The 11,753-nt window shown below is 45.5% G+C and overlaps 1 protein-coding gene across 1 annotated transcript; it reads left to right on the top strand.

The window, feature by feature from the left end:
* Window positions 1-684: 684 nt before the first annotated feature.
* On the top strand, window positions 685-4,315 carry LOC108111225 (glutamate receptor ionotropic, kainate 2). The gene is made up of 11 exons (XM_041818124.1): window positions 685-804; window positions 871-1,026; window positions 1,097-1,159; window positions 1,345-1,548; window positions 1,607-1,818; window positions 1,870-1,996; window positions 2,046-2,287; window positions 2,352-2,768; window positions 2,823-3,194; window positions 3,247-3,927; window positions 3,987-4,315. The coding sequence occupies exons 1-11, from the start codon at window positions 693-695 to the stop codon at window positions 4,260-4,262; spliced, it is 2,862 nt and encodes a 953-aa protein (XP_041674058.1). The 5' UTR covers window positions 685-692; the 3' UTR covers window positions 4,263-4,315.
* Window positions 4,316-11,753: the final 7,438 nt, after the last annotated feature.

Genomic DNA, 11,753 nt, shown 5'->3' with positions numbered 1-11,753 from the left:
GGTTTTGCGAACTACGCAAATGAATATTAACGGTTAGCCGGGTTCACCTTCATCCGGAACGGGGTGGGAATTATTCAAATTTCGACAAAAGGTGGCCGGGCTAAAACACGAAACGTGTTCGGCATCCGCAAAATCCTTTGAGCAAACACACGGAGGCAAAGGCTAAAATGACACCAGCGGCTATATTGTTGCCTCCATGTTGTACTCCCCAGCCATTAAAAGTATGCTCGGCTGAATGCTGAATGCTCCCTTTATGCAAATCCACCGAACCCTGATGGCTGGCAGGCCTTTGCTGTCGTCTTCTTGCCTTGAAAAATTGACACCTCATCGCTTGTCAATGAAGCACCAGAAACCAAGAGCTCGTTGCCTGATTGAACCGTGTCCAGCTTTAATGGGTTTTATGGTCCTTAGGGAGCTAATTACAGCTCTTTTGGATGTTTTCCAGAATCCATATAATATAGTTAGGTTATGAATTCTAAAATAATTAATTAAATATTTAAAACTTTTCATATTTATGTCACTAAGGCCAATCAGCTGGAAGAGCTTTTCCACTCAGCTGATCTCCGGTCTGCACTCGCCGGATTCGATCTCCAATGGCCAGAAAAGCTTCCTCAGTTGCCGTGGAATCGCCAGCCCGTGTGCTCGCATGAAAAGCGAAATATTTCGGAAATAGCTCAGCCCGTTGGCCACAAATGTTTGCTGGGAATTCCAGAGGAGCAGGCATGTGGCATCGCATAGTTCTGCTCGGCTGCATGTGGAGTGCATTTTTCGTGTGCCACAGCCATGGGCAACAAATCAACATTGGTGAGATGTGGTCGGCCGCAGTGAAAAGTGAAAAAGCAGCAACGTCCTCTTCTTTTCCACCTGCAGGTGCCTTCTTCTACGATGATGAACTGGATCTGGAAAAGGAGTTCATGGCGGTGGTCAACGCCATAAATGGACCTGAATCGGACCAAACCCACCGCTTTTACCCACTGATTAAACGCCTGAAGCCCGAGGATGGGAGTGTGGCGATGCAGGAGCAGGGTGAGTCCATCATTTCTCTGACCTAAGTCATTCGATTCTGAATGAATTCTGTGTGAATTTTTACTTTCAGCCTGCGATCTTATAGATAATGGTGTCGCGGCTATTTTCGGACCAAGTTCAAAGGCGGCGAGCGGTAAGAGTGTTCGGGGGAAATCTTGTGTAGAAGACGAAAGCAAAATAGAACAAGTCAAAAGCTTGCCGACGAATTTGGGCCACAAGAAAATGACGGAAGACTTTGGCAACATCTGTCGGATTTGTTTGTCAACAGAGCGGAAGATTACTTATAAAAAATATTTATATTTTCCTCTCTTTTTGAAGACATCGTTGCCTTGGTGTGCAACAACACCGGTATACCGCACATTGAGTTCGATGTGGCGGATGAGGAGCACCAAGAGGAGAGACCCAACCACCAACTCACGCTGAACCTCTATCCCTCACAGGTTATATTGTCCAAGGCCTATGCGGATATTGTCCAGAACTTTGGGTGGCGCAAGTTCACTATTGTCTATGATGCAGACGATGGTGGGTATTATAATTAGCTTGAACTAAAAGTACTAATTAACTAACTGATCTTCCCCAGCTAAGGCTGCAGCTCGCCTGCAGGATCTTTTGCAGTTGCGGGAGGTTCACAATGATGTGGTGCGGGTGAGGAAGTTCCAGAAGGACGACGACTACAGGGTCATGTGGAAGAGCATCAGGGGTGAACGACGAGTGGTCTTGGACTGCGAGCCCAGCATGTTAGTGGATCTCTTGAACTCCTCCACTGAGTTTGGCCTAACTGGGCAGTACAATGTGAGTTAGCCCTGTTACCTTTTCAGTTTAACTTATTACGACCAAAAACAGCACATATTTCTAACAAATTTGGAGACCTACACCGACAACCTGGAGGAACTGGCGGCGGATAACGAAACTTTTGCCGTGAACATAACAGCTGCTCGTCTCTTGGTCAATCCCGATCCGCCTGCGGTGAGCGAATCTTATTCTTTAGCATTTCCTGATTTAAATTTAATTTTTCGCAGTACTCTCTCCTTATGGGTACGTCGTTCAAAGGGAGAACGTCGTCTATGAAAGCAATGAACCGCCACGCACTCTCCTCCACGACCTGATTCATGATGCACTGCAGCTTTTTGCGCAGTCCTGGCGGAACGCCAGCTTCTTTTACCCGGACAGGATGGCCGTGCCGAGGATAACCTGCGACCTTGCCGCATCCGGAGGTCGCACCTGGGCCATGGGTCGCTATCTCGCACGCCTCATGAAGGGGGTAAGGGGTTCAGCCTGAATAAGCCAAAGAACACTCCCGTTAATCTCAGAGGTGTGTGTTGCAGACTTCCGGCGTGAACAACGCCAACTTCCGGACAAGTAGCCTGCAGTTCGACGAGGACGGACAGCGGATAACGTTCAACATCGAGGTGTACGACCCCTTGGATGGCGTTGGCATAGCCACCTGGGACCCAAGGGGTCAGGTGACGCCGCTCAACGTGGACACCAAGGCGCAGAAGAAGATTATCTATCGAGTGGCCACCAGAATCGGCCCACCATACTTTTCGATTAACGAGACGGCAATGGAGCTTAACATGACAGGCAACGCCCTATATCAGGGATATGCCGTGGACCTTATCGACGCTATTGCGGCGCAGGTCGGATTTGAGTATGTCTTCATTCCAGTTGCCGATCAGCAGTACGGAAAGCAGGACAAGGACACTAAGCAGTGGAACGGAATAATCGGAGAAATAATCAATAATGTGAATGGTTAACATTTGTCAAGTTGAATAAATCATTAACGGCTTAACCTCTAGGATGCTCACATGGGAATCTGCGATCTGACCATCACCCAGGCTCGCAAGACCGCAGTGGATTTCACGGTGCCCTTCATGCAGCTGGGCGTCAGCATCCTCGCCTACAAAAGTCCCCATGTGGAGAAGCCACTCGATGCGTACCTAGAACCCTTTGGAGGAGAGGTCTGGATCTGGATCCTTATATCGGTGTTTGTGGTGACTTTTCTCAAGACAATCGTGGCGCGAATCTCCAATATGGACTGGGAGAACCCGCATCCGTGCAACCGCGATCCTGAAGTACTCGAGAATCAGTGGCACATCCACAATACTGGGTGGTTGACTGTGGCATCCATTATGACAGCAGGATGTGACATTCTACCAAGGAGTCCACAGGTGAGACTACCAACTGCCCCACTAATAAGCCAAATAACTAATCACATTTCAGGTGCGCATGTTTGAGGCCACTTGGTGGATTTTCGCCATCATCATTGCCAACTCCTATACGGCCAACTTGGCTGCCTTTTTGACCAGTTCCAAGATGGAGGGCAGCATAGCCAACTTAAAGGATCTGAGTGGCCAGAAGAAGGTCAAGTTTGGCACCATCTACGGCGGAAGTACCTACAATCTTCTGGCCGACTCCAACGAGACTGTCTACCGCCTGGCCTTTAACCTGATGAACAACGATGACCCCTCTGCCTACACGAAAGACAATCTTGAAGGGGTCGACCGAGTGCAGAAGAACAAAGGCGACTATATGTTCCTCATGGAGACCACCACATTGGAATACCATCGCGAGCAGAACTGCGACCTGCGCTCCGTGGGAGAGAAGTTTGGGGAGAAGCACTATGCCATTGCAGTTCCCTTCGGTGCGGAATACAGATCGAACTTGAGTGTGGCCATCCTGAAGTTGAGTGAGACGGGGGCCCTGTACGATCTTAAGCAGAGGTGGTGGAAGAACCCCAACGCCAGTTGCTTCGAGGAACCCGACACGGATGCCACTCCTGACATGAACTTTGAGGAGCTGCGCGGCATATTCTACACGCTGTACGTGGGAATCCTGATTGCCTTTCTCATCGGCATTACGGAGTTCCTGGTCTACGTACAGCAAGTGGCGCTGGAGGAAAGGGTTAGTCCTGCTGTCCAACTTCCGAATCCTTTGAATAATTTGAAGTTTAAAATTCACAGCTCACTTTTAAGGCCGCCTTCAAGAAAGAGATCTGGTTCGTGCTTTGCGTGTGGAACAACAAGAAACCTATCGTAGCTGGCACACCGGTTTCTAGTGTCAGGAGTACACCCCGAAGATCTGTGGATAAGTCCCTGGAGCGTACTCCCAAGTCAAGTCGACGAATTGTAATAGGGCGTTCCTCGGAGGAGATGCGGGAAATGCCTCAAGGATCTCGTTCTGGCTCCTCATCGGGCACTAATGAAGCTAAGGAGGACCAAAAAGAAGCGCGAGTTTAAATCGGTTTACGTTGTGTGGTTTTTGATAACTTTAAACCAAAATATAAGTTGAAAATTGACTTCACATAGATGGCTTTTTGGTTGGATTTCTTTCAGTGCTCGACGAGCTAAACCTTAATCAATTTGGAGCTCCTCTAAGCCTGAAATTACTTGGCCGGGGTTTTGTTCAGATGCCGCGGGCAACACGAGATGTCGATGCTGGAAGTTAGTGCACGCCTCGCTGGGCAACTGCATTAACCCTTGCTACTCGACCTCAAGCCCTGCTCCCTGAGCACTGCTTCCGTTTATTGTTGCCGCAGTTGAGCTTCTGGCGAGGCGAGGGAGGCTGTCTCAGCTTGTCAATTGCGTTATTGGAGCTTATTGACATTTTATATCCGGCAACTGACGAACACGAAGCTCGCTCCCCATCGCGAAAATTATTTAAGCAGCTGCAGGCGAGATGAACGAGATGAGGAACGGGAGCATCAGCGGGGAGCAAGGACCAAGGACAGAAGGCCAAGGAGCTCCTGCTGGGGAGATTGCCGTGTTCGTGTTGGGTCGCCTTTGGCCTTTGTTGGTTTGTGTAAAATGAGCAGCAATGACAACGGCAGCGACAGTTCCAACACCGAAAAACAACAACAGGATGATGCCAACTGACAATATAGAGTGCTGTGCACTGTAAGAAATAGAGTTGAGTTAAAGATCAGAGCTTAGGATAAAGCCCATCTTATACTCTTTCCCAACTATTTCCTCCTCAGATTTAGCTACAGAGCTGCACTTCTTGGCATATAATGGCAGGGTAAGACATATTGGCTTGTATAAAATTTCTATCAGTGTATTTGTATCTCGTGGGTGGCTTGCCTGCAGATCGCATTGCATTCCATTCCACTCCGTGGCGAGTGTCATTTGCTAGCCGTTTGTTTGTCTGCTCCGCAGTTCTGTGTGTTCAATTTTTAATTATTTTGTAGTGAAGTGGCTTCTGCTTCGACTGCCGGGCTACGTGAGCCGTTCGAGTAGTTGTCAACTGGAGAAGGCGAGCGGAGAGAAAGGAAGAGGTTACCACCAGAACAAAAGTCTCCATGAATCCGTTGAATTTCGCGGGCTCGGTGGGAAACCCAACACACTTGTTGAGGCCACAAATATTCGTCAGCATGCGCAGTAGGGCTTAGATGGCCCAATTCCACCACCGATGGCCAATGGCTGAGTCCGCAGCCACAAAGCGACAAGTTCCACAGCCTCTGAAAGGGGGTGGGAAGTGCCCCAAGGACGAAGGATGTGGACGAAGGACGAGTCTTATACGGGCGGCGCGGGATGTCATTTGTTAATGCCACGCACGTAAGCAATTTCCGCACGAAAGCGCATTCCTTGAGCCTTTAATGTACTTTTTGATGTTAACAAATTTTCCGGAACATTTGTTGTTGACTGAGGGACGAGGGACTGTGGGTCTGAAGGGGAAAAGGGGAGACAGACACACATTCATGAACTGAATCTTAAGTTGGGGGCCCAGTTGATCTGCGGTTTTCGGGGATTGGGTGTGAGTGATTAGAGTCGCATAAACAAATTAATAAGTGGGCGACTTTTCGGATTTCGGAGGCAAATCCAATCAGGTGAAAAATTTCGACCATGTTACTGTGGCAACTGGAAATGGCGTCCAACGATGTGCAATCAACACCTCGCCACAGTTATAAATTGAGCAATTTTCCACTTGGGAAAATTTATGAGCTGCAGCCGTGGTGTAAATTGTGGCCAGAACGAAGTCGGATTCGGATAAGCTGCCAAGTCCATAGGGCAATCGTTCGACTTCGACCCTTTGGCTCCCTGACAGGCAATCCAGACGGACGGACCCACGTATGGACTGCATGGGCTTCCCTGCACTTCGCCACTCACTTTGCGGCCGCAATTTCTTGAGCAAATTGAAATTCTTGTGGTCGTTTCCGTTTCCTGGGAAATGCAGACCGGGGAGGTGAGACCGCTATTAGCCGGCATAAATCTTGGCCGACTATCTGGGCAATCCCTGTATGCACTCGGTGTCTAACTTGTATGGGAAATTGCTGGCAACATTTTTAATTAACAGCCAGCGAGGAGGCAATGAATCCCGCAGGATATATGGTGGCAATTGCGTTTTTCACGGCTTAAAGGAAGACTCCACCGTTTTAATAAGCACTATATGATGTTTAAGTCTTCTCAATGTAGTTTGTTCTTCGACCTACATGGTAAGAGTGAGGAAAGCGATTAATACTTGTCCAGGAGAAGTTTTTTACACTAAAGTTTGGCTTCTAAGCCAGAGTCTACCAGCCACATCACCTTCATCCAATTCCAGGTCTGAGTACACAATGTGTGTCCAGTTATTTGCGTGTCCTGCGAGCAGGTCCTGTCTCCAGTTGCCCGTAGCTTTGTTTGTTTATTTGTCTGCCACACTGCACTTGACTGCAAGCTGGCATCTTGGCATCCGGAATGTCCTGTTCCTCCTGTTTGTTTTTGCGTGAAGTGGCCAGCAATTGTGTGTCTTCTGGTCCGTGTTTGGTGGACAAATAGAGCGTAGTTATGCAAATGATGGAGTCTGCCCCCTGCTGCATACAGCTCATAAATTCAGGCATTTGCCGCAGAATTCAATTTTCCACACAATTGAAGGTCTCACATTACTCAGGGCGAAGTTCGCGCACGATCGCTGGCAGCACACATTTAAAAAGGAAAACAATTGCCAAAAACCATTGCAATTTTTCGCCAAAGGGCCAAAGACAACACCGAAAAACAAATAAAGGCAGCCAAAGCGGTGGCAGCGAGTGGAAAGTAGAAAGTGGAGAGGGGTGGTAGAGGGAGAGGGCAGAGAACGAAGAGCAAACAGCAGCTAACCGCAAGACGGAAACGGAAACGCGTCACACAATGTCGAACTCGCACTCGTCCTTGCAGGATCTACCCCGCCCAACTCCCCTCTGCCACCCCCCTATTCGCTATTAGATATTTATTTCTGCGGATGTTTGCTGTGTCGCTGTCTGTGTGAAGCGCGCACATATTTGCACATGTTTCGCATTTGTATTCCATGCGTTATTGAGCTGAAAATTGATGCACATTACTTACTCTATTGAATTACACATTAGCCCCGACTCAACCGGCGAGGGCAGCTTGAAGTGCACTGAAAAAAAGGTGCGGCAGATTGGATTTTAAGGTTACTAACTCGCTGTTTAAGGGTTTATAAGAGAATATAGTGAAAAGTACTACAAACATTGCAGTCTTATTCGACTTTTACCTTCCATTCCGGGCCCTTTATTTTCTCTCCGTGCAGACCTTCAGCTGGATCTGAAGCTGCTGATGCTGCGGCTCCAACATCGCCGCTCGTTGGCCAATAAATAATTTGAAAATAACAAAATAACAAAGTGAAACAAAGGACATGCCGCCAAAGTGCGCTACAGCAAAATCAACGTCGCCCCGGGCGATGCAACCGTCGATAGATAGACTCAACCCGCAGACCTCCCCCTTGCCCACGCCCCGTTCGCATCTTGCATTGAATTATGCATGTGTGTAAGTATGTGACCACCACCTCCTACCCCGCCTCCTGCCACCCCCTGCATAGGGACCATAAATTGTACAACTAAATACAATTTATTTCTCGTCGTCGCTGGTGACCCGTGTATTTTATACGTGCCCAAAGCCCCCTGAAACCCCATTTACCCCTCCGCCCATGACCCGCAGTGTTATTTATGCGCTTCTCTCAGCATTTTTCCACCGCGCTGCAGTTGTTTTTCCTCCGCCTTTGGTACTATGTCTTCAATACAATATTTATGCGGTTTAAAATAGTTTTCGAATGGCTCTGCGATATTTGTTTGTATTTTTAAATCACCTTTTCCCGGAGCAGAGAAATGGCCAAAGTTTTTATTTAGGACCATTTTTTAAGGACCTTCTGAGGTTTGTTTTTATTAATCAAATCATCAGTATTTGACTGCAATTAAAATTAAATTGTTGTCAATTTCTAATAATCCTTACATTTAATCCACAGTAAGGTAAGTAGGAAATAGTAAAGTAAAAGTTAAAATGCCATTAAAGGCAAAAATGTTAGGCCATTTTATTTCTTAACATCAATGTTAAGGATATAATAGTTGAATCAGGAGCATGTTAACTGTAACCATTTTAACCGTTTCGTCATCTAAAGTGTTCTACTGCTGTTCTTATCCCCTCACTGTAAATAGCATTCTAACATGTTGTTAGCAGCTGAAATTGGTCTGTAACATACTGTAAATCTGGGGGTGGAATATCTAAATGTGAAGAGTATGTCAAAGCTAACGGATAACTTTTATAGTACTGTTATTCTGAATGGTATAGCAAACCCACTCCTTATGTTAGTTAACAGAATGATTTACTGAATAAAAAGGAATAATAAAAAATAAGATTTAAGAAAAATAAAAAGTAATATTTAAGATAAATCTTAACTGGTGTTTTACGTTTCAGCATCCACGAATGGTTTTAACGTATAATTTAAATAAAACCAAGTTTCAGTGTCACTCTGCATTATTACACCGTTAAAGATGATTTGAAATTAATTATAAATAAAATTGCTACATTAATTCCTGGAAAGAATAATATATATTTTAGTTGTAAAATTTAAACTGCATTTTGAGCCAATTTATGGCTTTGTTTTTCCCTAATTTTGGCCAAGTAATTACACTCTGCCTGGCTAACAGAAAACTGTTGCATTCGTGCGGCCTCCGCACACGAAAAGTAACCATTAACTGCGATTGCCAACAACTCAATCGCAGAGATGCCGAAGTCCTGCTAAGGACCTCATGATTCCCGTGGCAAACTCACCACTCGGCGGTCGGATGAGTCGGAGGACTTCGCGTATATAACAACGAGTGCGCCAACTGGCTGATTTCAGTCTTCGTTTTGCCTCCGAGTCGTGCGGTCAGCAGCTGGAACCGGAAACCGGAAATCGGAAACGGAAACTAAACCTGTCCAGATTGAGTGGCAAGTGCTGCTCGGCCGCGATGTGGCTGCTAACAATTCGGTCCCGATTCAGATTCCGATTCGAGTAGATTACTAAAGTATATATCTGAAAGATAGGTCAGCGACGGGTCATAATTCCAGTCCGGCCGGAGTCCGTTTTAAAGTAGGGCTCTTAAAGCTGCGGGATTTTCGTGCGCTCGTTTCCGTTTTTGTTTTCGTGTTGCCGCGTGTGTGTGTATGTGGCAGTGTGTGGGTGAGTGTGCCGCTGTGTGCGTGGCATTGTCGCCGCTCTCCGGGCGAAAATCGGGATACATTTCCGTAGTCGTACTGCTGCAGAAACAGCAACTCAAGTGACACACAGCAGGCAAGTGGAAAACCCGTAGAAACCCCAGTAAACCCACAGGAAAACCAAGAAAATGCCAAGATGAGAAGGAAAGCAGGCGGGCGGGCGGACATTCGGCAGAGACAATTTCTGCGGTCGCAGCTTTTGACTTTCTGCGGCATTGAGTGCATTTCGTGCACTGTCTCCCAGATCCAAGTCAATTTGCGGCTCCCACTTGTTTGCAACTTTCCCCTGACTTTTCATGTTTTTCCTTGCTTTTCTCTGTGCATTGTATGCTCGAAGGCCCTCTGTGCTAGCTTTCCATCTTTCTAGTTTATGTGCCTCAGAAATTTCCCAGCAACTTTAATGCTTCCTTCCGTTAGCATAGTCTTTGATCTAACTATAGTTTTGAAAAAGGAAACACTGGGTTTTGAAAATCTTTTCTAATTTAAAATCTTTATAGACTTTCAAAGAGTTTCAACTCACCCAAAACTCGATTTGTAGTTTTGCTCTCCACATAAAGCAAACTCATTTAACTCGTTGGTCCTCTCACAATTATCAATTTAGTAAATGTCATTAAATGTATGAACTAAATCCGCTTCCATAACAATTATGAATTTATTTATTTGTGAATTTCGCATTAAAGTCCACCCCTTACTAGCTTTATTTTTAGCCCATTCATTTTTCATTCTTCCACACCACCTGACATTCGTTCCACCGCAAATATTTCCATCACGCTTGAAGTGCGTGCCAGTTTACGGAATTTCCCATGCAAATGCCTCAACAATTGAAATTAGATTTGCTGGCAGCCTGCTGGTGGATCCCCGAACGGGGTTAAGGTTAACGTGAACAAAAAACCGCGGATTGGCTGGATTTTGTTATTGTTTTGCCAGCGTTCTAGGCGGTATCCTCTGCCAGCCACTTCCGTTTCGCCAGCTTATGCCAGCTGCCAGCTGAGCGGATCCGCCATATGCGGCAGCCACAAAACTTTTGAATTTTTAAGTGGCAATTCGTGTAGCCGCGCTTCCTGCCCTCGAAGTCAGCCGAAAAGGCAGCAGAATGTATACATAACTTTTGCTAAAGCCCTGCCACTTGGCCTCAGTCAGTGGTATTTATTTAATTTTTAATTTGCCAGGCCAACAGCTTGCAGAAGCCAAAATCAAGTAACTTATCTCTGATTAAACAGGGCAAAGACTGAATATCGCTTATGATGATGGTTTTACTATAAAATAGTAAGATTATTTAAGATTTTCATATAGAATTAGCAAGAAGTTTGAGGTAAACTGTGACTTATCTTTATGAATATGATGTATGGCAAAAGTATAGATTTATCCTTAGATACTCAGAATGCTTTATTTTTGTTTTCGTAACATTAAAGTTATGATATTTAGCCAGTTAAAAACCTTTAAACGCCCAGAACTTTTATTTTCCACCCAGAAGGGCCCTCACAATAATCCTGTAACCCCAGGAAGCTCCCAAACTGTGAGCTATCTTCCGGTTTTAGCCATTATGTGAGTGCGGTCACTGGCGACATGCAAATCAGTTTGCTGGTAATGAATAAAGTGAAGTGAATAAGTGCCACAGAAGTAGAATTATTGTGTGAAATGTGGAATTCAATTAGCAGGACACCCTCATACTCCCGCCCCGTCTAAAGCGCAAAGTTTTGGCTTAGAAACTTTTTTGTTGGGCAAATCCCATAAATAAATTATTTTTGTGTAATTCGCTTTGGAAATAATTAAGCCAGTTTCAAATTCCGCCTGCCAAGTGAGAGATTGCGAAAGATTTAAATAAATTTGCGTGAAAAGTTTGCGGACGAATGTGAAGGAAAATCCGTGTTTTTGGCAATTTGGGGCCATCAGCTCATCAATTAGTGACTTGTATTGGGAAATTGTTTATTTGTGGTTCGAAACTAAAAGTAAAACTTAACAAATGAAAGAATTTTGGAATGAAATTAAACTAAATTCCTGAAGCGAATCTGAATACTTTCCTTTATTAGCTCAAATTATAAATACAACTGAGTTGGTCCTCGTAAAAGTAAAGTCGTTTTGATTATTCCGAAACCTTAATCCACTTGTAAGCCCTTGCTTTGGCCCAAAAATAATCCAAATTTAAAGCTCAGTGCTCTGCGTTGTACAGAATTGAAACGCTTTCATTGGGCTGGCTCGAGTTTCCCCTCCTGAATCAGCTCAAGCAGCTAATGTGGCTCAATTAGTAGAATAATTTCGAATTTAAGTGCAACATTTGCTGGGGCT

The sequence above is a fragment of the Drosophila eugracilis genome, unplaced genomic scaffold (assembly GCF_018153835.1).
Source record: "Drosophila eugracilis isolate 14026-0451.02 unplaced genomic scaffold, ASM1815383v1 contig_2152, whole genome shotgun sequence".
NCBI lineage: Eukaryota > Metazoa > Arthropoda > Insecta > Diptera > Drosophilidae > Drosophila > Drosophila eugracilis.
Note: the sequence above shows the minus strand (reverse complement) of the source record. Positions and strands in the feature narration are given on the sequence as shown.

Bases quoted from the DNA above. Each gene is read 5' to 3' on its own strand.
- LOC108111225 (XM_041818124.1), top strand. From the start codon at position 693: ATGTTTGCTGGGAATTCCAGAGGAGCAGGCATGTGGCATCGCATAGTT. The intron at 805-870 runs GTGAGATGTGGT...TTCCACCTGCAG, and splicing joins TGGGCAACAAATCAACATTG to GTGCCTTCTTCTACGATGAT. The intron at 3,928-3,986 runs GTTAGTCCTGCT...TAAAATTCACAG, and splicing joins AAGTGGCGCTGGAGGAAAGG to CTCACTTTTAAGGCCGCCTT.